This window comes from Pieris napi, chromosome 4, assembly GCF_905475465.1.
Source record: "Pieris napi chromosome 4, ilPieNapi1.2, whole genome shotgun sequence".
Lineage (NCBI taxonomy): Eukaryota > Metazoa > Arthropoda > Insecta > Lepidoptera > Pieridae > Pieris > Pieris napi.
Window position 1 is genome coordinate 7,204,697 of NC_062237.1, and position 26,624 is coordinate 7,231,320.

Genomic DNA, 26,624 nt, shown 5'->3' on the forward strand with positions numbered 1-26,624 from the left:
TTATTTACGAAGCAATTAAATTTTTAAGCATAAATGCTTTAGCATGATTTTTCATGCATTATTCATTTGCATGAACAAGAAGGATGTATAAGGCCATTGAAAAAAAATCAACCAATGTATTCCTTTGTAATATAACGAAAAATTATGAAGCCTATTTTATAAGGTTTACTTTTAAGATGTTCACTGTTTGCGATATTTAAACTAATTATTATAATTGATGTTGTGTTTTGAAAGTATATAGGTATTACGAATATGTGATATTAAAGTAAGATATTTCTTTAATCAAACAAAAATATTGTAAATACCAGGATTAAATTTTACTAAGTTGCCACGTGTTTTTTTTTTGCGTCACTCTCGTCATCTATTTATAAAATGGAAAACATGAAATATCGCGATATTTACGAGTACGAGTTCCACCGTGGCACCAGTGCAGCAGAAACGGCTCTAAGGATTAATAATGTGTGTCGCTAAAGGAAAACACAGTGCGTTTTTGGTTCAAATGGTTTAGTTCTGGAAATTTCAACCTGCAGAACAAGCCCTGTGGACGGCCGGAGACCAAAGTTTATAACGAAGAATGGATGGCTATTGTGAAAGCAACTGCAAATCATGATGGAAAAGCTAGCTGCTAAACAACCAAGGCTGTCAATCGCTCTAGGCCACTGCTGCTTCACGACAACACTAGACCACACTGCACAACAGACTGCTACCAAGTTAGAGGAGCTTTAATTGGAATGTCTAAGACATCCAGAATACTCCCTGGACTTACTTTTTTTTTTTTTGGAGTTTATGGCCTGGTATCTAGACCTTTAGGCCAACTGGACTTACTTGCATACTTGCTCCCACAGATTACATTTTTTTTCAAAATTTGGATAACTTCTTGCAAGGTAAAAAATTTAACTCTGATTGGGCAGTCAAAACTGCAAAAGTCAAAGATTTTATTGATAAGTTAAGGGATCAATCAACTACCTATAAGATGGCAAGTGCATAGATAGCAATGGTACATACTTTGATTTACATTAATGAAATATATTCTATTTAAAATAAATCTACCTATTGTTCCTCCTATACAAAACGCCAATTTCATATGTAACTATGTAAGGGCCTAATATTATAACAATATAATTTTTTTTTCATGATATTATTTTCATTTTCTATCACAACAATTAATACACAAAATATCTTTCTTGTTTCTCACATTTATAAAACAGTATTTTATAAGAATGCAAAAGTTTTATATTGAATTTCAGTAGTACAGTGATCACTGTAACGTAATGCCTCTGGTAAATTCATGTTTCAATATCATTAAGACTATTTAACATAAATTATTTGACTAAAAACAACATTCAATTGACATTAAAGAGCAACTTTAAATTTATTCCAGTTTCTAAATTTATTTTAGTTGATAAACTTTATTAATGAATGGTCAATGGAAACGGTTGCTTATGCATGCAAGACCCAAAAATAAATAATCATAGGTATACCTTACACAAGAGGACTGATTTAAACAACATTTAGGAGAACACTGTTTATTCTCAATAAAACAGAATATATAATTTTTCACTAGCTTAAGTTAAAAAATGTAATCAATTAATGGATTAGTAAATAATAAACTTCAATAACATTACTTTTAAATATTCTTGAGGCTTTTTATTGCTATGTTCTCTGTTAGGTACAATATTAATCCAGTCTGTTAGGTATTTTCCAATTTAAGTAGCACATTACAAAATAGCATTCAAAATTTTTTTATGGAAATTAAGGTTTTGTTCTGATACACAAACCTTTAATTCTACAAATTTACAGGGGTCTATGATAACTTTTTTGCTTTTTGATATAGTGTGTCCACAACTTTGCTCATGTGATGAATGGTTTCCAAGACTGTTTCATATGTTTTCTCCAGGGGGAATTCATCAAACACAATCAGAACACCCTCCCCTTGGTCTAAAATTCCATTAAGCTTTTTATCAAGGATCATTTGAGACAATTTTTTCTCTACTTGTACTATGGGTAAGCGGATACAACGTGCAACATGATCAACTTGGACACGCATGTAAGGCTCCACGATACGACAAAGATTTTGTTCCAACATGGTATCATAAAGGGCCCCAAGGTGTGCACGGACAACAGCATCTTCTTCTAACTCTGGTTTGTAAGTCTTTAAGGCAGCCTGGAAGTCAGCAAGTGATCTCTTGAAAGAAGCAGTAGCAACTGCACGCATTGCTTCAATTTCCTTTCCTGCATATTTGAGAGCAGCTTTGCTACTACTTACAGTACCAACTTCATCAGCTTGATTCAGCATAATCTTTGACAGCAACATATATTTCAGTGCTGTAAGGGCCTTAGGGCTATCAGCTCCATCATAACCTTCAAATGCCTCATAAAAATAAGAATATGCTGTTTTGAAATCACGCTCATCAGCAGCATGTAGAATACCTGATTGAAGATCTAATGCTGCCTGCATTTTTGGCGGGCAATAGATAGCATTGGCCGTTGTACGTGCTGATGTCAAAGAAGCTCGAGCTTTAGGCAAGTTACTTAGTGCATGGAACGTCTTACTCTCAAAAAGTAGTACTTCGAGAAGCAAATTCTTGTCATCTAACTTCTTAAGCTCTTTTAACAATGCAGTGGCTAAATCCAAAGCGTCTGTGTACATACCAGTATCAAAATACAGCGCGATTAGTCGCGCCTCCAAGGACTGTCGTAGAAAGGTTCTGCGTTCCTCCTTTGCCCATTCTATACACTCTTTACATAGCTGCACTTCAATACCAATACCTGCTTCTAAATCCAAGAAAAAATCTACTAAAGAGCGGACCAGTTTCGCAGCTTTGGCCTTACTAATAAGGCTTAGAAAAGGCCTCGTTGCTTTGATCAGTTCCGCCAACTCTTTAGCCTTTCCTTCTTTCTTGTATTTTTCACCAAGATTCAAAATTCCTTGTTCTTTAGCCCTTATGTTTTCTTCGTCATCTTCGGGTACCTCACCTGTGCTAACCATTTTGTCGGTCATGCGGACGTCTTCGTCTCTGTTCGACGAGGATACGCGTGACCTCTCGAATAACATTGCTCCGGCCATTATGTGTATATTTATCACTAAAAACGTATTTATATGATGACACAACAACAGCTACACTTTTTCTTTGTAATTTTGTATATTCGCAAAGTCATCGACGACCTTTTCGGAAACAAATCGTAGACGCGTACGGAGTTGCCATATCAAACATAAATCACACGAATAATTTTGTTTATTTTCTACCAAAATTTAAACAAAAATGAAATGAAATTTGAAATTATAGCAGCATATAAGAACCTTCTTTTAACTAGAACTAAATTATTATTTGAAAACAGTGTACTGTTATAATAATTGTTAACGATGCCAATATACGAACTTTTTTTATAAAGAAAAAGAAGTAAAAGTATAGACAACCAGTGTGAATCTACCATAAATTATATGAACAATTTTGAGTTACAATTTTTTATTGGTTTTATGCTGCGTAATTATTTCGTGAATTAAATACGTAGACCTGTAAAAATGAATGAACAACGAAAAATAAAAGTTTTCATGGATAAAGACGCTAGTGACAATTTTCTCTTTGATATTTCGAAAATATTGATGCAGTTTTATGAAACGCCAGTAATTTTTTTCACCAAGAATGATTACTCTGACAAAATATTTAATACTTTATGTTCTTTGCGGTCTGCTTTGCAAGGTGAATCAGATTCTCAGATTGTTGATATAATTGTTGATTTTCATTTAAATTGGCTTCATGCTATTAATGACATAGATCAATTTTACAAACGATTAAATGATCTTCCTAGAGAAGAGGTTTTTCAGGCGATAAGTTACACAATAGATGCTCTCGGGTTTCGTCTTAACTATTATCACAAATATATGAATAAATGGAAACCATCTTTATCAAATGACCTACAGGCTAATCTTAATGCTGAAATAGAAATTGTGGAAGAAATGCATACAGAAATCACAAAAGTTCTACTAGATAAACTAAAATGTTTCAGAAACTACTCTTCTGATACTGAGTTCAAAGTTAAGGTTTCCAGTGCTGTGGAAGAATTATTAAACTGGATTGATAAAATTACCGATAGTCTAGCATTTGAACTTAGCAAATATATCAATATTCATGTACCTCATCTTAGTGGTGATTTAACAAAAACTTTGCAACAAATTATTGATGACTTGCATAGTTCGAATTCAGAAAGTGCTCAACGGATGCTAGAACATTTAAAACAGAAAGGTAGAGAACTTGGTGCTATGATTCGGTCCACAACCAGCCACGACTTAGAAATATGTAAGGTGATTGAAAAGATAAATATTTTGGAAGACCGTATATCACGGTTAGAACTTGAACCTACATCAGCCGCAAGAATGGCTTTGGAAAAGAAAAGAGATTATTTGGAGAAAAGGTTGAGCATGCTTGATAGTTTGAAAACAACACTGAAAAGTATGCAGCAGCTAACCGAAGTACACTTAGAGTCTGTACCTGATGATGAGCTATGTGTCTGTAAAGATTTTTTTGAGTTTAGGATTTTCAATCATGATTTGCAGCCAGAAGATCGTGAACATTTGGTTACCGAGTTATGCTACCTTTGGGATTTAGCTGTTTTTGGTGAACGCAGCCATAAATCTTTTATTTCTATTTTAAGTGCAGCTGATATTAAAGAAGAATATACCGATGAATTAGGAACATTTTACATTGATGAACATAGTAGAAAAATATATAAATTACCAGATGATGATACTCTTTACCAACCAAATGAAAAAAATGAACTTGTTCCATTAAGTGATGATAGTGAACATGTCTTCTTCTATGATGAATGTGGAAGATATTTTAGGGACCCTAAAACCAGGCAGCGGGTCTATAAAGCCTATCAAACTGCTAGTGAGTACATGATGGATAATACAGGTATTTTATTGAAAGTGAAAGAAGAACGCGATGGGATAACTTACTATTATGATAACTGTGGTCGCTATTATATTAACAGTGAAGGAAAACACATTTACCGCGATGAAGACTCTGTCAGTGAATATGAAAATGATGGTTTTGGAAACCTTGTGCGTATCCGAAGTCATGCAGATATGTTTGAATTATGTCCAAGCGATGCTAATGTAACTGAAGATTTTAAATATTTAAAACTAAATGTTGGCAAAGCTTTACAGGAATGTATTTCTGATGTAATACTGCATCAACCAGCAGATCCTATTGAATATTTATCAGCTCGCCTTGTTACATATAGAAAAAATATTGAACTACGTGAGAAACGTGCTTGTGAAAAAGAGGAATTAGACATAGAGCGAGAAATAAGAATTGCTGAAGAACGTGCTGAGGCTGAACGAGCTGCAAGAGAAGCTGCACTACAGACTCAAGGTGGTAGTGAAGCTAGCTATGATTCGAATCTTTATAAATACAATTCAATGCATGCTGCTGATGCAGACTCATTTGTTCAAAGTTCACATTAGAGCGTTATGTATATTTATAATGATGATATTTGTTTTTGCTCTATTATTTTAATTGATTTTGTCTGATTTGAAATTATTTATAAAAAAGATATTAAAAGAGAAGAAATGGAGGTATTAATGGCTCTATTATGTTAAATTAACCCTGAGGGGAGCCTTTTCGATTTTCCTTTTTTACCGACCTAATGGTAAGGATTTGCCTGTCTAGCAATATACTAGCCGGCCCGAAGGCTCCAGTAGATATGGTCTATACCTAAATTCCTAGTTCTATAAATCATTAGCAGACGGATTAATTTTGTTTACACGTCTCAGGGTATGACGTCATCGCATTGATTGTAGCAGTAGAATGTAGGTGTCCCTACAATCCCTATTTGTGTTTCAAAAAATATTATTAAAGTATATTTTTTATTTTGTATATATTTATTAACAGAATATCATCAATCATCGGGTCTAAATTACGTTACAAAAAAACAAAACTAAGCAATATTATTGTTCTACCGGAATCTCATTGAAAATAGGGAAATAAAAAGTTGTTGTGGGAAATACTGGGGAAATTGCATTAAATGATCTTGATACTGTTAAATTTTTGTCTTTCGTATTGTTGAACATGAAGTATATTAGTTATTTGTATAAAGAATGTTGTTATATACCTATCGGGTTCTTAAGTTAGGAAAATATGTCATGAAATATAAACCAATCGTAAATGTACTTATTATATATCATTTCAATCGTACAGATAACCTAAAACTTCATTCAGAAAATGATTCCAAGAACTCCACTTGCATTTCTTGTTCTTCATTATATCTTGCTTGGTGAAATAGTTTTCAATTTTCTTTACATGTTCACAACATTTTCGAAAATCCTCTGCACCAATTTGTGAGAAAGCTTCTTCTCTTAATAATTTTTCACTTCGATAGATTACAATCAACTTATAATAATACGTTAAATTGTAAGCTCAGAATCTTTCGACAGTTCCGCGAGATAGATTACAACCTTTCGGTATTTGCAATTTTACGGTGTCATATACATTAACTATGAAGAAAATGTTTTTAAAATAGCCCCTCGCCTCCAGAGCTCAGTCCTCTCAAACCTGGAAACAGTTTATACGTTCGGAATGATAACTAGCATTATCCATAATAATTAATGAAGGTCTAGTTAGACTTGAAATCAGCTTCTCTGTTAACCATTCTGTAAAATTGTCTTATCATATCGTGTCACTCATATTATCATGGTGGTAGTTAACAGATACATTTGTTGATTTGATTGTACAGGTACACGACAGACAGACAACGATTTGGTACAAAGCCTTTTACTTAACCAGCGTTTACATTGTAATTTATTGAAAACAATATTTCTCGCTTGAGATTGAAGTGGTATTTTCTACATTTTCATTACAATAAATTTCAAGAAGATAATCAATCGCGAAATCTCAGCAGCGGTTGACACTTGACAGATCTCGTATTTTATTTTTGTTTTATGCCATGAAACTCCGGTAGACTACAGGAGAAAAAAATATTATCTGGATACCTAATTAAAAGTATGTCTTATAAATTAATAAATTAGTTGGTTAAACTAAATTATCGTAAATTTTTACACTTGCAACACCGGGGGTCCATTTAATTATAAATGACCCACCTGCTCAATTTTGTCCCATCAATATATTTTTATTAGGGATGGCGATTCTTTACGAAAAAGATCGATTTTTAAATCGATTCGAATCGTAGTCTAATGAATCGATTCACGAAAAAATCGAGGCCTACAAAATCGATTCTTAAAAAATCGATCTTTTTTTCAAGTTTGCGTTTACAATGTAAATTTGTATCAATTTTACTAAAAACAAGATTAATATTGCAATTAACGATATCTTATCAATAAAATCAGGGAATTCAAAAATAACAATTATTTTTATTACCGTATCAAACTATAAGATCAACTATAAAAAAAAAAAAAGTATTTATATACTGAATGTTTTTATTGATTGCAAAAAAGTAAAAAATAAGAAGCGCTTTACTTATTTACTTACCTACTCTCAATTAGTTATTATTTCGCAACAAACACTACATGAAAATCTGATGAAAATCAATCATGAAAATACTTATATTACGCTAATAACAGTATTCATTAAACGACAATAACAAATGAATAATGCAATATCAATCGTCACAGATTATAAATACATAAAGTCAAAGACTACAAACGTAACTTTTTTATTAAAGAGAGGCGAGTAAAGGATACTAAACATACAGCCATCTCGCGAGTTTATGAGTAGTTAACTCTTTAACCGGCAGCACTCTTATAATTCAGGCACATTCAACTAAATGCAAATAATTGTATGGTTTATACCAAAACAGAAAAAATCGAATGTCGATTTTCAAGGGTGATATATCGATTCAGTGAATCGACACAGTACTTCATATCGATTTAAAAAATCGATATTTTCTGCTCGAAAAATCGATTCTTCGATTAATCGATCTCAGATCGCCATCCCTAATTTTTATTTAATTACACTAAAAGTTAAGTGAGTTATATTTAATATAAATACTATTAATTGATTTTGAGTTTAATATACTGTACTCAATATTCTACCTTTTCAAAATTTGTCAAGTATCTAAGAATTTTCTACTAAAAACCATTGCAAATAATTTCTTTCACGATTTATTATTATGTGTGGTAACAAATATTATAAAGTGACAACTGTTGTCATTTATGACTTGTCCGCCATATTGTGACTACCGAATTTGAGTTTTAATTTTATTTCATGTACAGTGCTCGGGGATAGAACGACCCTTATTTTTTTAATAATAAGATTTCAGTAATAACGATAAAGCAATACAATTAAACCTTATGACAGTACTTAGATAAATGTAATTTATCGCTCGAAATGAGGTGATAGTAATGAAAAAACAGTGTCTTCAGTCTTGTGCCTACGTACTTCCTACAATGATTAAAGTTTTGGGGCAAGGCTCTTCTGTATTTTATGTAAATTAGCATGGATAAGGTTGGAGTGACGTATTCGTGGTTAAATATAATCATTGTGAGAATTGTAGGAGTGCAGTCAAGTCCTATCATTCAAAAGTGGTGAACTTTACAACGTAAATAAACTTAATGGAAGTGAAGGTCTAGTTGAGCAACAGGATGCCACCAAGACCGCCTCCTCCACCCGGTCCTCCTCCACCTCCAGGACCTCCACCTCCTCCAATTTTTGGAGGTTCAAAAGCTTCAGGCTCAGCTGATGACCGCAATGCACTACTAAGTTCAATAAGACAAGGCGCAAAGTTAAAAAAGACTGTTACAGTGGATAAAAGTGGACCACATATTCCTGGTAAAGTGTCTAACAGTGTTTCCAATAATGCACCAACGGTTGGGAATGGAGTTAAAAGTAGTGGAATGTCAAATGGTGGTGCTATGCCGGGTCTAGGTGGACTTTTTGCAGGAGGCATGCCTAAATTAAGGCCTACTGGAAAAGGATTTACTAATAGTGGAAGTAAGTTTATTTATCTGGTAAATATATGCATATTATCAAAATCTCTGTAGCTTTCCTTTACCAAGGCAATATTATTACTTGAGCAAGTATTTAAAATAATATAAATAACATTACTTCTTTACTTTATCAATATTTATATTTTCAAAATTTTGCTATTACATAGTTTTGCTTAAATGAATTGTATGTACTTGTTAAGTACTTTGTTCACTTTCTTATCAATATAAACTGATTGGCTTATCTTTTGATAAAGAACTTTTATTAAAAGTATTCTTTACTTATTAATTCTTTTTCATAATGTAAAATTTTGCCTATTTGTGGATTAGGGGATTTTTATGTTTTTAATTTCCTAGATTCATAAGATGCTATAATATAAGGAAAAACATTAGTTTACTAATAGATACTTCTTTATTTATTTCTATAAACACGAGATCAGAGAATAACTATGGGATTAAAATAGAAGATTTCTTGTATGATTTTTATCACAATATTTTGTTAAGTTTTGTTGGAACTACTGTAATTCCTATTTAAATAAGAAATACAGGTTTTAAAAATAAATGACAACACTTACTTATGGACATACATAATGCTGTTTCCAAAATGTTTAATGTGTGTCTCCGAGTATTCAATTTAAGAAGTAATAATTAATTAATTGTTTTAGGCACAACTCCAAATGGTCAAGTAAGCAGTGGTAGTTCATCACCTCGTTTCCCTCAACATAAGTCACCAGAAAAGTCAAGATCATTTGGATCCCCTGGAGGGAACTTAGTTGCAGCCCTTTCTGAAGCACTTGCATCACGAGAGTCATCAAAAGATGTTCGTGAGTCACCCAGAGATCAGGCACCATCTAGACCAGGTGTTAGGAGGCAGCCCAGTGAGGCTAAAACTAGAGGACCTCCACCAGATCCCCCGGTGCAAAAGAACCCCATGCCTTTGGTGAGATATTTTCTCTTTATTAATAATCATCAAGTTTAATATGATTTACTTCATAAAAAAGCAATGTATTGTTGAAATTTAAAAAAAATTTCTTTTAGTTAGGTAGTAACCTAATAATCCCAGATTTATTAAAAATTATCAGGTACAGAAGGCTGACTACTTTCCCAAAGAAAAACTATCATGACATGTACTAAATAACATGGAAACATATATAGAAATCGAAGTCCAATCAATACCTTTGTGTTAGAGTTGTAGCGCCACTTTTTTATTCATAAAAGTGTAAGAGGCCTATTAGTTGATCAGTTTTCTAATAAATTTAACAAAGAATTCTCATTAACAATCCTGATTATTTATAAGAATTCTTAATTATTAACATGATCCATGCATTACATAATTGTTTGAATGTGAAGTAATTATTGACGTATTATTCATTAAGTTGACTAAGTGCACCCATAACTATGATGACTCATACTTTGACTAGTTTTTCCATCTATACCAAGACATTATTAAATGATATTTTTGACTGAACTAAACTTCGTATTGCCTTAGTAGTAATGCAAAATAAATGTGTGGTAAAATCCTATGTTAGCGTTCTTTTAATAATACACTATTTTATAATAAGACGGAAGCATATAAACTATTCGGGTAAGTACTATCTTGACCGTGAGTTAAAAAAGGGCGTTGTCTTTCAAAAAGTGAGTCCGCTAAAGCACATAACGATGGCGTTATAGGTTTCCAGGAATGATGTCTAACTAAATATCCACCCCACCAATGATTTTTTCTAAAAACAGAATAGAGATAATAAACAAAAGCCCACACGTACGAGCTCAAAAGTTTCATAGGATTAAATTGTTATTGTATCGAGTGAGCTTCCCTTTGTATGAGAACGATTAACCTAGATTAATTATTTGTCGGGTTTAATTTGTCTGAGGACGCCAGTAATGTTTAAAAACGTAACCTACTTTTCGCTCTTTAGACTGAATAGAATTACCGAGTGATAATATTACATTAATTTTAACGAAACAAAATCTGGACAATGGGTTGTACGTAAATAAAATAATTTAAGTCCGATTTAAAAGTAAAAATAGAAATGTTATATTTTACGTCTGTCTTAGTCGAAAAGCCACATATCATGAAACCTGTATTGCCTGGGCTCGTTTACCAGCTAGCAACGATTGTTTTTGATGATTCAGGTTGACGGCTATCTATATATATATATATAAAAAGAAAATGGTGTTCGTTTGAGGCTCTTTCACGCTTAAACCACTGATCGTATCGACATGAAACTACCACCATTCGATGCGAAATTTTCCTAGATGGTTTATGGCTATTTATTTTTTTAATTCCAACGTTCCTTCATTTTTTTATTTCTGTTCTACTTTTATGAAAATTTTTCCCGCTAATAAAAACAAAAGAGGCTTCCTAGAACCGCAAAACGTCAACATCTGTTAAAAACTCGATTTTCGAAATATTTCAATTATCTTAGCGGGAAGTTAAAAAGAAGAATAATAAAAATATGAAAAAAAATAAAATAATGAAACATAAAATTTATTTTAATTCGTCCAGCAAAGCGGGCGCGAAACGGCTAGTGTATAAATATATAAATAATATAGAAATTAAAAGCGAACAAGATTATATCATGGTCCACGCATGAGTGTGCTGTTAAAATAATCAAGGCGTGTGGTAAAATAGCCGTCCAAATATCGCATGTGGGTGGGGTTTGTTTTGTAATAAGATTATTTATATTCTGATAATGTTAGCTGCGCTTGCGATCGTTTCGCAACGCACGTGTGCGTATAGTTATACATATATATATATATATATAGTTTAAATTGATTTTGAATTTGAGAAATCACGTAATTAACCTTGGGGCATACCCCTTGACTTTTATTTATTTATGTAGGTGTCTGTTACCTATTTCATTAAATTATATGAACAATTATAAGTATTAGGAAATTTATACAGAACAGAGCGATAAATAACAAATATTTCATATAGAGCTGTTAAATAAAATAATAGAATAAAAAATATATACGTGACGTAATTAATTTGGGTACGTTTAGGCATTTTTTTTTAATTTGAGGTGTGCAATTTATGTGTGTACCTTGAACCTAGCACTAAAGAAAAACAAATATTATTTTACGTTGTATATGTTAACGTAAAATTGTAAAAACCGTTAGATTGTAATCTATCGGTTATCGGTTATCGGTATTCGGTAGATTGTACTACACTAACTTAGTTATCATTCAAACTTCTTTGGTCAATTACAGATTAATTTTACTTCCCAACAATTTCATATAACTACCGAATAATAATACGTTAAATTGCAAGCAGTATGTTGAGTTGACAATCTTTCGACAGTTTACAATCTAAGAAAAGTAGAAAATGGCCGTTTCACAATTTGACGGTTTCACTTCGATAGATTACAATCTACCGAATAATAATACGTTAAATTGTAAGCAGTACCCTGAGGTTCACAATCTTTCGACAGTTTATAATCTCGCGAGATAGATTACAATCTAACGGTTTTTACAATTTTACGTTAACATATATTTATTATGTTCGTGGCCAAAAACAGTTGATTTTGAAACTTCACTCGTAGACCGCTGGAGCCACTCCAATTATCTTTATGCTCGTTAGTTCGTATCTCGTACCTACAGTTTTTTGATCGTGCTGTATAATTTTTTTTTTAATATTTATCGCGACAATTTAAACCCTAATCATACCTCGAAAGTTAAACCATGCTTAATAAGTTTCGATTAAATCGCTACTGTATGTATTCTCAAATATTAGTTACGTATTTTTTTAAAATTGAATTGTATAAAAATTCCACGTCGCTCAATTATTTATTAGATTTAAATCTATTTGATAATAGGACTCCCCGATAATAGAAAAGGAAATCTCTACTTATATCGCAACTGTTTCCAAACACTGCAGAAACAGTTTCTAGCTTTTGTTATTAGGAATTCATAACTGTAGTAGCCATAAAAACTAAAAAGCCGAGGAGTTCTAAAAATATGGATTGAAAATGGGAACTGTACTGTTATTGTTACACATGTAGTAATAATACTAATTACCGCTATCATGTTTTTCACAATGTCGATTTAATACAACTGATAAAGAGGCTTCTAGTCTATCAAGTTTATCAAACGGTTGTTATAAAATATTATCGGGGTTTTATCACATATATGAAGGTATTAAAAAAAATCCGTTCGTATATTTTCAATACCATTTCAATATAAAAAGATCCTTGACGAAGAACAAAGTTGTTATGTAAGAATTGAAAACCTAAAATATCTTTAATACAATTTCAATACTAAAACTGGAACAGCCATTAAGTCTAGACTGGACACGGAATTATTGATGTAGATGTTGCACCGTCTTAAACTTGAAAAGGTTTTACAAAAGATGATATTGATTTCAAACGTTCTCGAACTTTTTATACTCCGATAAAACAACAGAGAGATTTCACATGCTTAGGGTAGGTTATATTTGTTAGTAGTAATCGTAGTTGTGACACAAAAACACAAATAGTAATCCATTTTTTTTCAAGAAAAACCGAAGAGGGCTTCTTCAATGAAAGGGATCAATTTGTCTGACACATGAATTGCCTCTTTTCTATGAAAGAAAAATACAGGTTATTACAATGACTTTATAAAAGCTAATGTGGAATGCCTTTGCAAAATTCTACAATTAATTGAAGAAAAAATGGATCTCAAAAACAGTATACACGTTGGTGTACAAATTGATTTTATTTTCTGTTTCTTCACCAAATGTTTAATCCGAAATTAAGTCTAATTAGTTATGTGATAAGAAACGGTTAATACGGTGTTAAATATTTTTAGTTACATGTATACATCAACAATAAAATAGTTCTATCACTACTTACGCTACACACTACGAATTATTTAATAAAACGGCTCCCATTTGGTGTCAGGGTTGTGGGTGATTGTTTTTCAGGACGTGTGTAATTGACCCCGTTTCTCGATCCCCTTGTATATGAAATTTAGGCGAGCGTCAAGATCGTTAAGAACACCGTTTTATGTTTCTAATGGCGAAAAGAAAAATATGATATGTTGAATCTATCGTAGAGTAAGAGAGCCATGAAAAGCACTCTTCTTCAGTGGCGCCGCACAACTTCCTCCATTCTCCGTTGTCTTCGGCAAGCCTCTGTGCCAAAGTGATGGTAAGACTTGTCAGGACCTTCACTTGATGCGCCCTCCTCTCCTAAATCTATCTATATATCCTAATAATGCATGCTTAAATCTTAATTAATTTTAACAAGTAAACAATATCTTTACATTACAATAATGTTACGCAAGATATTAAATTGCCTACGTCCAGTGCGTATTTGGCGTGCGCTGCGAAATATTATTTATGACAACATATATTTACGACGTTGAAATATAAAGTTCAATACAAAGGCATCAAATGTGTCTCCTGGAACATCTCCTCTCTATACTTCCGGGAAATTACGTTATCTTTGTCCTAAGTAGGTCAATATAAGCCTTAAATGATCGGCGACAGACACAGAATTGTGGCTCTTTACGGGACTTGGTACTAGTACTACCTGTCTCAGCGTCTTGGTCAGCAAGGAAACATCTGGATAATCTGTTTCCACTGGATTCGGTCCAGCGCCTCTTTTATTACAGTGTACAGTTTTGAGGACGATGAGTCTTTCACTTTATAGGTCAATCTAGTTGGTAAACGCCTACGTGATCTTTTGCCTTCTATGTTACTAACCACGATTAGTTTCTTCAAGCTCGCATCGCCTCTGCCCATGAACTAGCATAGTTCTATACTATAAAACCAAGTAAGATTTATGAGCGCATATCATAGATAAGATTGGCACTGATAAGCCAGTTTGCTTCGATTAAGAGATGTTTGCGGTCGAATATTTCCTCATAATATTTTATTTTTTCATTAAATTATTATCGGATATAAAGAGAGTAAGTCCATTAATTGAAATTTATAATTAAGGTTGTGGCTTTAAGCGTTTTCCACAACATTGCTAAAGAAAGTTTTTCGTACTTGTGAGAGTGGTATTAAGTAGTATTTATATTGAACTATAAGTATTGAAAAATTATTTTTAAATCTCCGAAATATGACGTTAACTGTGAAAGTGTTATTTTCAAAAATAAAGGCTTTACAAATGTTGGTTCTATAATATATACGCGTAGCAAATTTACAACACAATAGTAGGTTCGGTAAAAGCTTAGAAAATAAAATTAAGAGAAAATAATATTTTATAGGAGTATACAAACATTCCTACCGACTGAAGTTTGACTGTCTTTTCGAATTATTTATTGTTGTCGTCCAGTTAAATTAAATCCCTACAGGACACCTACGTACGGTTGATTACAGCTCAGTTTATATATAATTATATAATATATACGCGTAGCAAATTTGCAACACAATAGCATTATACATTTTTGTTACCAGACTTCTATACAATTATATTTAATCAAAACAAGAAATCCTTGTACTATATAAACCAAAATCGTTAAAAAAAGATTTCTAGACCTTTCTAATAATACTTATAAATGTTTTTCTAGTTTCATCACATATAAACGAGGAGGGTAAATAATAATAATTTATTTGCAAGAATATGGTATAAAAATATTATGGTGGTACAATCTAAACTTCACATAGCGGCGTGTATATTTGTCTTACATAATAGGAATATATAGTAATAAGGTTTATATAGAAGTTACATATTACATTACACTAGCAATCATATCGTAATAGTAAATTCTTATATTGTTTTATCAAATTAAATCCAAATATCAAACCACCGTTTTGCAGATTTAAAATAAAGCTTATTAATTCAACTTATTATACGACTGCAAATAAAGAAAATAATAAGTCGTTAGAAAATTTCACGTCCTAACCATTGTTTCAACATACAATGACAAATCTCATCCCACAATATAAAATCAATGGTTTTTAACATCGCGTATCGTTCCTACCATCCTTGGTACTCAAGGGTAGTACTTGTATTTGAAAGTCGCAGCAATAATTGGAGGTAAACGATGAGAGATAACAAAATTAATATTTGATCATGATAATGCCAGTTGATTATTATTTTCATCATTCAAAAACTTAGGCAAGTTTCATGTGTAGTTTGATCAGATTGGCTAAATATTTAACATACAATAAATACTTAATCTTTAAAACATACTTTTAGTCGGCAATACTATAGTTTTAAAATACGACTAGTTTGGAGGGCAGCAACCTGTTAGTAATCGGATTGACATTTATCGCGACTTTAGCAGGGTGAAGGTTAATCTTTTATGGTCGCATAGATTATAGAAAATATATCAAATGAAATTTAGTAGTATTTGCACTAATGATAAATCTATCTCCAGTTGTTTATTTTGCCCTTCCAAAGTTACATTACTACAGAAGATAATAAAATAAAGACTCAGGCAGGCGAAAATAAAGTCTACCAGAAATGCTGACAGTATCTTATTCGTAAACACACTTATAAGCCATAATAGTTATGCTTGATATGTCAATTTATTTTAGAAGTTATACTAGAGTGATAAAAAAAATGTCTTTATTCATTTTAAGTAGATATGCATTACAATGTGTAAGATTTGGGAAACCTTTTAAGTAAGAAATACCTGTGTCAGGGTTCCCAGCTCTTCCATAACAAACTTAAATATAAATTCTTTAAAATATATTTATATATAATCTAATTACATATTTTATTTAATTTACTTTTCAACAACACGCTAAGATAATTAATAAGATAAGATAATTATGTTTATATTAAAGAAATAAATAGAAAATAAAAAGACTACTACATATTTTAATTCGATGCCATCTTGAAAACGTTTATGCCTACACTGAAGACCAGAATGGTTTATGTACCTAACGCTTATTTCAATTATTCTATTTATAATACGCGCGTGGGTATGATTCCCAATCTTTATTTATTTAAATTAGAATATGCGGGAGATTGTTTAAAAGTAAAACCCATAGTAAACTTTATTTGGAGTACCTGGGAGATAAGTTATTCTTAAAGCTTCTGCAAACCTAGATGTTGGAATACCATATTTAATACTCGCGGTTCTATTCGAATCTCACAATCATCATATATTCTATTTAGTCTAATTGTCGAAACTTATATGGGGAAAACAAAATTAAGAATTCCAATGTTCCTGTTGCTTTTGTGGTGAAGATTTGTCTCAGTCAAAATACCACATAGATAATAAATTTATCCTGCAGTTTCCTGCAAATAATTATTAAATTTGGGTTCAGTTAATAACTAAACCGTAGTAGCTATTTTAAATTTACAATAATTTCACGTAATATTGCCTAATGATCCTCCAGGTGTATATACAATACAAAAATGGTACCTACATGAAAAAAAATCATTGTAGTTTTTTATAAAAAAAAATTGTATGTAGCTAGAATAAGTGTTGCACGTAGCGTAGGCCTCGCTATGGGTCATAGAAAATATTACTTAAAAGCATAGAAGATGTTTGATTATTCAATATACCTCAAGGTCCACCATAAGGTCAGAAACTGTCCGGTATGAATCACCATTATCAGTTTTCCCTTCGAGCCTTATGTTTATGTGATCACTTAGTCATCCGTGACTCACAATGTGTCATTTACACCGCAAATGATATTGGCACATATGCACGATTGTTTTCTAATGGTAATCATGCGGTTGGCAGTAGACCATTTACCACTTTTTGCCCTATAGGCAAGGGAAAGTTCGAAGTAGGTAAATACGTTATCGTGTCTAGAATAAAAGGCAAATTTTATTGAATTATTGAGTGCCGTGATATATAGATGTTGACGAATTCAGAAATAAATTATTACTGCACTTTGTAATACAAGGGACCGAGCATTTTTCTTCGTTATAGTGAGTTTACGTTATAGGGAGTGAAGAGAAAAAACACCAAATTTAACCAATTACAATAATTTATATATATATATACATATAATAATAGATAGGTGACAATGGTGCGTTTAATAACTGAGACCAAAATTTCCTACAGGCAATGTAATTTAAAAATAATGGCACACGTGTTAACAATAACAGCGGCAAGAAGGCTGTATGGCCTCAGATGTCTTTCTTAGAAATTTCGGCACCTCAATAGGTTAGTTTTGTAATCTGATAATAAAAACAATTACACTTAAGTATGTTGTTCATGTCTAAAGATGAAAATATTTCTTCGTCATAGAGAGTGGCTGTACGTTATAAAAAGTGAATTAATGTATGGGTTTTGTGTTAAACCAAACAAATGTGCCTCATGCTACAGAGAGATTTTCGTTACAACGAAAGACGTTATAAAGATTTAACACTGTATATTGTAAGAAAAATATTTACTTAATCATTTTTTTTTCTTTTATACCAGTTCTTTGTACTAACAGTTCATTGTACTACCAGTTCTTTGTACTACCAGTTCTTTGTACTACCAGTTCTTTGTACTACCAGTTCTTTGTACTACCAGTTCTTTGTACTACCAGTTATTTCTAAATAATGGGAGCTATGTATTATGTAGAGAGACGTCGATTCCCTTTAAACATTCATCCACTTCGTGTAATCTTCTTAATTGTCTGTTTTCGTATATGTACCTACTTTAAAAGCATACCCAGGAACCGTTCCAATCCCGTTCAATTAGTAACCCCTGTTGGGGCATGGGGAAAATACATTACGGCATCCGTTCATCGATCGTTTGTCAATGGTGTTCAGCTTTCTGTGACTACCAATTAGACGAAATTATTGTTTTGCTGGGAATCGTACCAAGGACAACAATATGCGTTACAAACTAAGGTCGAAGCAAATGTAATTTATATGGAAAAGTTGATAGTATCTAATCTAACTTTTTATCTTTTACACCAAAGCTTAGATTGTAGACGATATTTTCTGTTTGCTTAGCTTATTCGGATGTCTGGTGCTTAGCCTGTTAATTGTAAAAGGATCTGTTGTAAAATGTTTTTAAAATCTTTATATTTCGTTATAAAATGAAATAAAATCGTTGTAGCTTACGAAATATATTTGGTCCTTATTCCACGCTCATCAACGACCTGGCTGGTACTTTATACGTAGAACCTTAACAAGGATATGATTATGTTTACCGGTTATAAAATATAGATGAATAACACAATAACACTTAGTATATAGTAATAAACAGCCCTAACACATAACCGAGCCCTTACTCTGTAATTCTAATAGCAATACCGACAATGATTGCGATCCCAATAATGAGTTTTTGTTCCGCGCGTTCCCAAGTTCGAACATCGAACTTGCGTACAATAACGACTGGATGTTGTCGTCCCTATTGGAAGTCACAGAGTAAGTGACCAGCTCTAGATTTCCTATATTGCATACAGTGGTAGAAATAGCATCAGAGGTATTCATTAATAGTTTCACACATAAGCTATTTACTTAGGATTTCAAAAATTTGTTTGTTTATTCGGCGTAAACTTTCGTAGCTGAGCCTCCATAAATATGTATCTAGTTTATTATATATATCCCCTATATTATATATCTAATAGGGGGTCTATTAGATATAATTTAATGGAAAACTATGAGTACGATCGTTACAGCCGTAATAGTCTATTTATTATGTTTTTATAACTTATTTGATGGCACAACCATCAATAGGATAGCTACATTTTGTATAGGTATAATGTTGTTGTGATGTACTGTGTTTTGTATGTTTTTTTTTTTCAATTTAATTTTATGTTTAACCAAAATATCATTTATATAGATAACTTAATGTAAGCCTTTAAAATCATCTCAATTTGCATTTAATACCGGCTCACAAATCAAGGGCGTTGAACAGACAACAATAATTGGATAGAAAGAAGCTCCGATACTCTTTTTAATCGCCTATATTTTTGTTTGACAACATGCTTAACAGCGTAATAATAAACTTAATGATTGGCCTGCATCATTTGCGCAACAAAGGGAAAATGTAGTACTAGTAGGATTAATAGTAATTAGTAGGCATTTTTGTAATACTATTGTATAGCTTCCGCCAATATTGTAATGAATGTAATGAGCAGGATATTACTTAATATGGCCGACCTTTGACGTGTTTTAATAAATTTGTTTAAACAGCTGGGGTTCTCATATTACGTTTTTTTATGAGTTAAAATTTGAGCTATTACCGCGAAAGAGTTGATGGACTCATTTTTTTCTTATATCAAATCTTTGAGTAATTTCATTTGCATTCATAGTAATATTTTCATATAACCAAAATAGTCGTTTTTGTTTTTGATATTTTTTTTATTGACAAAAATCAAAATGGTCGTGCGCTTCCAACAACGCGAAAAAGTCATATTTTAATATAGGATGAAATATAGAGATAATTTTATTCTTCAGCAATTTTGTTCCAGAACACTTGTTTAAAACATTTATCTTTTCACGATCGATGAATTTCACAAACACTTTAATTAATATTAATTTGATACTTTTAAATTACAGAGTACATCAGACTCGGTTCTAACTACGGGTGTGACGGAGCGAGTGAGTTCCGAGCAGAATTTGCCTCCTAATGTCGCTTCCACGCTGCACCGCAATAGGAGCTCGTTGCACTCGGGCTCTCAGACGTCTTTGGGTAAGAATGCATTTTTTTTTAATAATATTAAAAATGTCCTGGCCAACGTCAGTGAATGCACAATACATATGAAAGCCTCATAAGTGTCCCCAATACTTAAAGTAGTCCTCTAAAGGTATACGGTATAAGTACTTACGTGTTTGACAAATGGGAGTGCTTACCGCTAAGTCTGGACTGTGAATTTTACTTTAAGTATTATAATAATAATAAAAATAAATAATAATTTTATGTTTCATTATTATTATTTTTTTTTTCATATTTTTAATATTCTTCTTTTTAACTTCCCACTAAGATAATTGAAAATTTCCGAAATTCGAGTTTTTAACTGATGTTGACGTTTTGAGGTTCTAGGAAGCCTCCCCGAATGTTTCCGCGGTGAAGTCCGTATGTATAAATTTTCATAAAAGTAAAACAGCAATAAAAAAATGAAGGAACGTTGGAATTTAAAAGATGAAGGAGCCTCAAACGAAGACCATTTTTCTTATATATATAGATTTCTATTACTAACATCGTAATTACTCTTTTATAATTTACATACTTTAAAATTTTTATCGCTTATTCCAGGTGGTTCCATGACGTCACTTACAACAGCGCCGCCGGCAGCCACGCCAGCGTCTTCGCTGTCCACCTCGGACCTATCAGAGCGGCCTAGAGTCAGCCATGGGAAGCCCAACTTGGCTCCCAAACCGCCGACTAACCAACCCGACAGGCCTTCACCACCGCCTAAGAAGCTCCTTGTTAATGGAAAATTGGCTGCCAGGGCGCAGAGTATGAGAGTGCCTAGGTTAGTTAATTTAGAATATTTTAAGATATTACGAATTTATTATGGGCCTTACGGATAGAAATTAAGAGTTATAGTTATAGTTATAAACGTCTGCAATTCTATTCGCGTGTGGAGCGCTATTATCCTAAAATTTGGTATAAATGTAATTTTTATATATTTACCAGGAGTGACTAAGGGAGCGTTCAAGTATTACGTCACGCAATTTTTAGAGATTATTGCCCCCCCCCCCCATGTAACGCACCGTAACGTTTTTCTGTACTGTACCCAAGTATAGTTACCAAGTTACCATTATGTGGTGTAAAGTACTGGAAAGTCGAATAATATTAACAATAACGCGTAATTCAATCCCCGCCCCGTATCGTAACGTATTACAAAAGAAACTAACCTAACCCCCCCTCCCAAACTTCGTTACGTAATACTTGAACGCTCCCTAAATCATAGAGGCAGCCCTTATTAAAACATCGGGTTTTAGATCTTAATAAAAATGCCCCAGGTCGCCTCCGGTGTCCCCGCCGTCCCCTCCGGGACTGTCTCGGCCCCCGCAGCCGCCCCCAGCGCCTCATAACCCGCCAATTGCATCCAAAAACAACGCATCGCACTTTGGTAAGATATAAAATTAAATTATCTATCAAAAACACAAGACAACACATTTTTTTATTTCTTTATTAAGCTATTGCATAGATTTTATCGTGGACTTTGAGCGCGGCGACCGAATCAAGAAATTCCGTAACGAAAAAAACCTAACACACGATGACGTAATATAGGTGCGGCAAATACGCGTTAGTGGGACAGAACGCATATTGCGCATTCCCATCTGTCTGACGAGATCGGTGACGTAGCGTGAGCGCGGCCGGTGCAGCCGGTACGCGTTAGAGTGAGACAGACTATATAGGCGTTTTAGTCTGAGTGGTAGATTGAAATAATATCAAAGAAAAACAAATAAATAATAAATAAAAAATTATAACTGCATAAGTTGATAAAAAATGCTATGCAATAGCTTTACCGCGGCAGTCCCCGAGTGCCACACGTTTTTTTTATTACAAACGTTAACTAACTGCTTTGAGATGTGATGAGGAGCATAATCTCTCTTTGATTGCAGTTTCTCACAAACATTTTGTAAAACAAAAGCTTGACGATTTAAAAGAGTGGAGAGTTAAGTTCTTCTCGTCCGTTCTCAACCTTGATTTGAGAACAGCCAGTATAAATTTAAAAGCATTACATTTTTTAATTACGCACTATACGAAGACCTCTAGAGTCTCGTCGCCTGCTTAGAGACTAGGCTTACACTACTCTCTAAATTCAAGAGATAAGATCTGTCATTGTCATATCACTCTACTTTATTGCGATTTCAATGTTTTGATTCTATTAACTTTATTGCTTCATTGTTTGAAACTTTCACCAGGTACCATGCGAGCACCTCGCGGCCTGCGCCCACCCGGGGTTTGTCCCCCTCCACCTCCGGGTGCTCCTCCTCCTCCCCCTGGAGCACCGCCACCGCCCCCTGCCCGAGGGGCTTCGCTGGCACAACCTCCGCCGCCCCCGCCGCATTATAGGCTGAACGTAAGTAATTTATATGTGTTATGTCCATTGATATATAAAAAACCCAAGATGCACAATCAACGTCTAAAAAACGTCCTCAAAAAATGAGCGCAACATTCTAAATTGTGCACTCATTTCAAATAGTCTCGCGTCTAATAAGTGGAGTCGATGTTATTTATTTGTGTTTTTTTTTATAAATAAATTTATGTACTTTTGAACTTTTTTGTGTGTAGTTTTTGACAAATATATTTACTAACAAATTATTTTTTAATTTAAAGAAAAAACTTTTTAACCGGATTAAAGTTATGTATTATTATAAATTTCCAACTATTTAACATCCAATACCTTTTGTCTTTAGTCACCGTGACCACGCACGCTGTAAAGCACCCGAAAAGTCGGATAAATTTAAAATTATGTTAAATAGTTGTAAATAAAAAAGTCATGTTCGACTCCACTCAATACCTTGTCCTACCGAACCACGGTCGGTCGTAAAATTTTATTGCTTTAAGTACGTATACACTGCGTTGTAATAACAACTTTAAGCAATTCGCGTAAGGTTGATTTTGCAATAATATATGCTTGTAACATATACTGTTATAGAAAATGACAGAAATAGTGTTTCGGGACACTTTCGAACGTTACTTTTATTCGAGACTGTGCATCTTGGGTTTTTTATATATCAATGGTTATGTCTCTATATCTCTGTTATCAGTACGTATGTATTACTATTTTTAGATTTAAGAACCCTTTTTAAGTAAAAAATTAAAGTTAGATAAAATCCAAAACTACAAGTAACATCGAAAATGCTGAGGCTAAGGAGACCGCCTGGTTTTGTCATAATTTCTTAAATAATTTGATATTTAATTGATTAGGCTCAAATGTAAGAAACCAATATTACACGATAAAATTAGGCAATTCCATGAATTTAAAAATTTATTTTCTACATGTAAGATTATCGATAAGTACATGAGATATCTGTAATCTGATTATGAGATTATGGTAGTCTCTCTCTCTAATTACCTTTCAAACTTACACTAATATGTAACAACAGTATGTATTGCCAAAAAGTAGTTCTTTTTAAAACCCATTAATAATAATTTTCATGGATATAAAATTCCAGAGCACAAACGAAGAACCCCACGCGCCTGCACCGCCCGTCCGCGGTTCGTCGATACGCGAACGCGCGGCCGAATTTGACGCTCGCTTCGCAGCTTTATTCCACCCGATGACGTCATTCCCTGATCCGCCGCCTTTCCTACGCGTTACGAAAGGCTATTGCAGTGCCTCTGCGCAGGGTAAGTACGCTTAGAGCGAGTCAATGGGATAGTAGCTCGTAGACTAAAATTCTGAGATTATTTTACCCCGGTGGTTTATCGTCCATACCACCAGAGCCAGAAACAGTTAAACTAGCTATCCCCTGTATTAACTGGTTGTCTTTTTGACAGTTGGGAGAGTAAGGTCACACTGATGTTTAAGCCTCACAGGAATAAATAGTATTCTGTACATTTTCAAATGTCAAAATGTTTCAGATGACAGTTATATTTAACTTGTTGGACAAAATATGTTTTGAAGGGTACTAAAAACCCAATATTGCTACTGTTTTGATTTATTGTAAAATTTTGAGCTAAGTTTACTTAGGTAAAAACTAAGGGTGATATTCAGAGTCAATTGGACAAGCCAAGCACGAACAAAGGAATTTCCAAACCAAATCTTTGTCCAAAAACATTATGGACTTATATGTACATACATATACATAGGCTTTCTCCGTTTTTAATTGTTTCATATAAGTTTAACATATGTGTACCTCAGTACGAACTGCTGTTACTATAGGAACAAACTATCTTGTTTGTATAAAATTACTTTTTTATCAATTTCTAAACATTCCCATATTATAGTTTAATACAGTTCTCATTTGGCAGCTTTAAATTTTTTGATTGCTTTAAAAATTTGATTTGTGTTTTTGTAATAATTACCCTTATAAAATTAGTTATGTTTTAAATTTTATTCTTGTCTGTGAAAATATTCCGAAAGAGCGTAACGCACATAATATTGCTCTTTAGTCATAATGTATACAATTAAAATATGTAAATAAGTTGTTTAAGTGCATTAGGTACAATTGAATTTGGCATAATAATTTTAGAAGTATGAACCAAATTGTATAAGGGAATGTCTATTTTGTCTATGCTCCTCTTTACAGTTGCATGTAAGTGCATGTCGTCTATGTCCAATATTTGTCTATGTGAAACTCTTCCCGTCCAAAAAGCATTTATCTTTAAAAATTTCACGCTTATCCACATTTTGTTGTCATCGGTTTGGGAACCATTTCATGTTCACCAGCATTCTTCGTTCCCGTAAAACCAAATTTGTATTTACATAAGAAATTAGCTGATTAAGTGTAAATGTTGTTGTTTATGCCGACGGGCAAGTCTTGAATCGTTGGCAAAAAAAATTAATTACCAAAATTCTAACATATCGTACGAAATATTTTAGGTATATTGAGTCATAGTATTATAATAGTATTTTTGCATTTTTGTTTGTTTAAAGATCATATTCACGTAGATTATAAACGTGTTTCGAATTATTATTAAGTTACAAAGTTCGCATTGAAAACGGTGCTATTTTGCTTTTTTAATGACGTATTTCTACTTATATATTTTGTAGACTTTAATTTGCATGAATATGTTCTTTTCTACGCACGTAGATGTATGTGTAGATTAAATTTGTTACTAGTGAGGTGCCATTATTGCGAACGTAATGCCTGCTTGGAAAATTATATGAAAAGCATTCTCTCGGTTGCCGGCAAGTGCTTCCAATTGGAAAAATTCATGTCACTTTTCCGAACATTTTTGCAAGGGACAGCCGAGAGATTAAGGCTTTACTGGTATGTGATACGGATGTAAAATGCTTAATATTTAAATTTATATTTTTGAACAATAAAACAGTTAATATTTTACAGCGTTGTCGAGTATTTCATTGTTAAACCTAACACTGTGTTGTCCCGAGCTTTTGTATTGTTTAAATCGCATTTTTACAGGTTAGACATTCTTGTTACTTAATATATTGTTAAAGATGTTTATAACATTCGACAAAGTCTAATTATTATTTAAGAACAGAGTCATAATCAGACTGTTGACAGACAGCGTGACTTTCTCATTATGGGTTAACATTGTCATTATTCATCAAATTCCAAGAAGAAATGGGTATACCTTGTTGGGAGAAGTAGTTTCGTATTAATCTTGTATGTGTTATCTCTATTGATTTTGTAGTTTATATATGGGGTAAATTTCTTAATAATACTCTATTTTGTTAATAGTGCATTGATCTATTGAACGAGCATGAACGGGTAAGTTCAGTTTTAGTAATTAGCATGGCATGAATTTTGCACGTAATACAATATAATCGACACTAATAATGATATTAACTTTTTTTGTAAACGCGGAATACGACGTATACCTAATCAAACCTAACAAAATATGACCCTCACTTTCATACAAAACTAATCATAATAACATCATTTAAAATACATCGCACGACTTTACGTTACATTAATTGCCAAGTTCATTTAATGTATATACACGTCGCTTTAAGATGTACCGGTAATAAATATTAATTAAAAAGTGTTTGTCAACAGTGAGTAAGGCCCAAGCGCCGCCGCCCCCGCTGAAGGTGCCCCTCGAGGGCTGGACGGGCACGTCGAGCGCCTGCTAGCGACCGCCGGGGGCTTTTGCCCCCGTCCCCAACACACGCTCGGCCACCACGGCTCACCTCGTCCCAGACGCACATCCCGCTCACGCCCTGCTCTCAGTGGCTCACGCGTTACTTTTCCCAGCCAAA

At 33.1% G+C, this 26,624-nt stretch overlaps 3 protein-coding genes across 3 annotated transcripts; 2 read left to right on the forward strand and 1 right to left on the reverse strand.

Moving 5' to 3' along the window:
* Positions 1 to 1,510: 1,510 nt before the first annotated feature.
* On the reverse strand, positions 1,511 to 3,200 carry LOC125048724 (26S proteasome non-ATPase regulatory subunit 11). Its single transcript, XM_047647562.1, has one exon. It carries the CDS (start codon positions 3,065 to 3,067, stop codon positions 1,805 to 1,807), a length of 1,263 nt encoding a protein of 420 aa, XP_047503518.1. The 5' UTR covers positions 3,068 to 3,200; the 3' UTR covers positions 1,511 to 1,804.
* Positions 3,201 to 3,458: 258 nt separating this feature from the next.
* Positions 3,459 to 6,047, forward strand: LOC125048723. The gene has a single exon (XM_047647561.1). The coding sequence runs from the start codon at positions 3,524 to 3,526 to the stop codon at positions 5,465 to 5,467; it is 1,944 nt and encodes a 647-aa protein (XP_047503517.1). The 5' UTR covers positions 3,459 to 3,523; the 3' UTR covers positions 5,468 to 6,047.
* A 2,111-nt stretch (positions 6,048 to 8,158) lies between these two features.
* LOC125049055 (WAS/WASL-interacting protein family member 2-like) lies at positions 8,159 to 26,559 on the forward strand. The gene is made up of 8 exons (XM_047648127.1): positions 8,159 to 8,948; positions 9,607 to 9,881; positions 20,335 to 20,467; positions 21,032 to 21,251; positions 21,745 to 21,854; positions 22,654 to 22,811; positions 23,911 to 24,085; positions 26,422 to 26,559. Exons 1-8 carry the CDS (start codon positions 8,600 to 8,602, stop codon positions 26,496 to 26,498), a joined length of 1,497 nt encoding a protein of 498 aa, XP_047504083.1. The 5' UTR covers positions 8,159 to 8,599; the 3' UTR covers positions 26,499 to 26,559.
* The last annotated feature ends 65 nt before the right edge of the window (positions 26,560 to 26,624 follow it).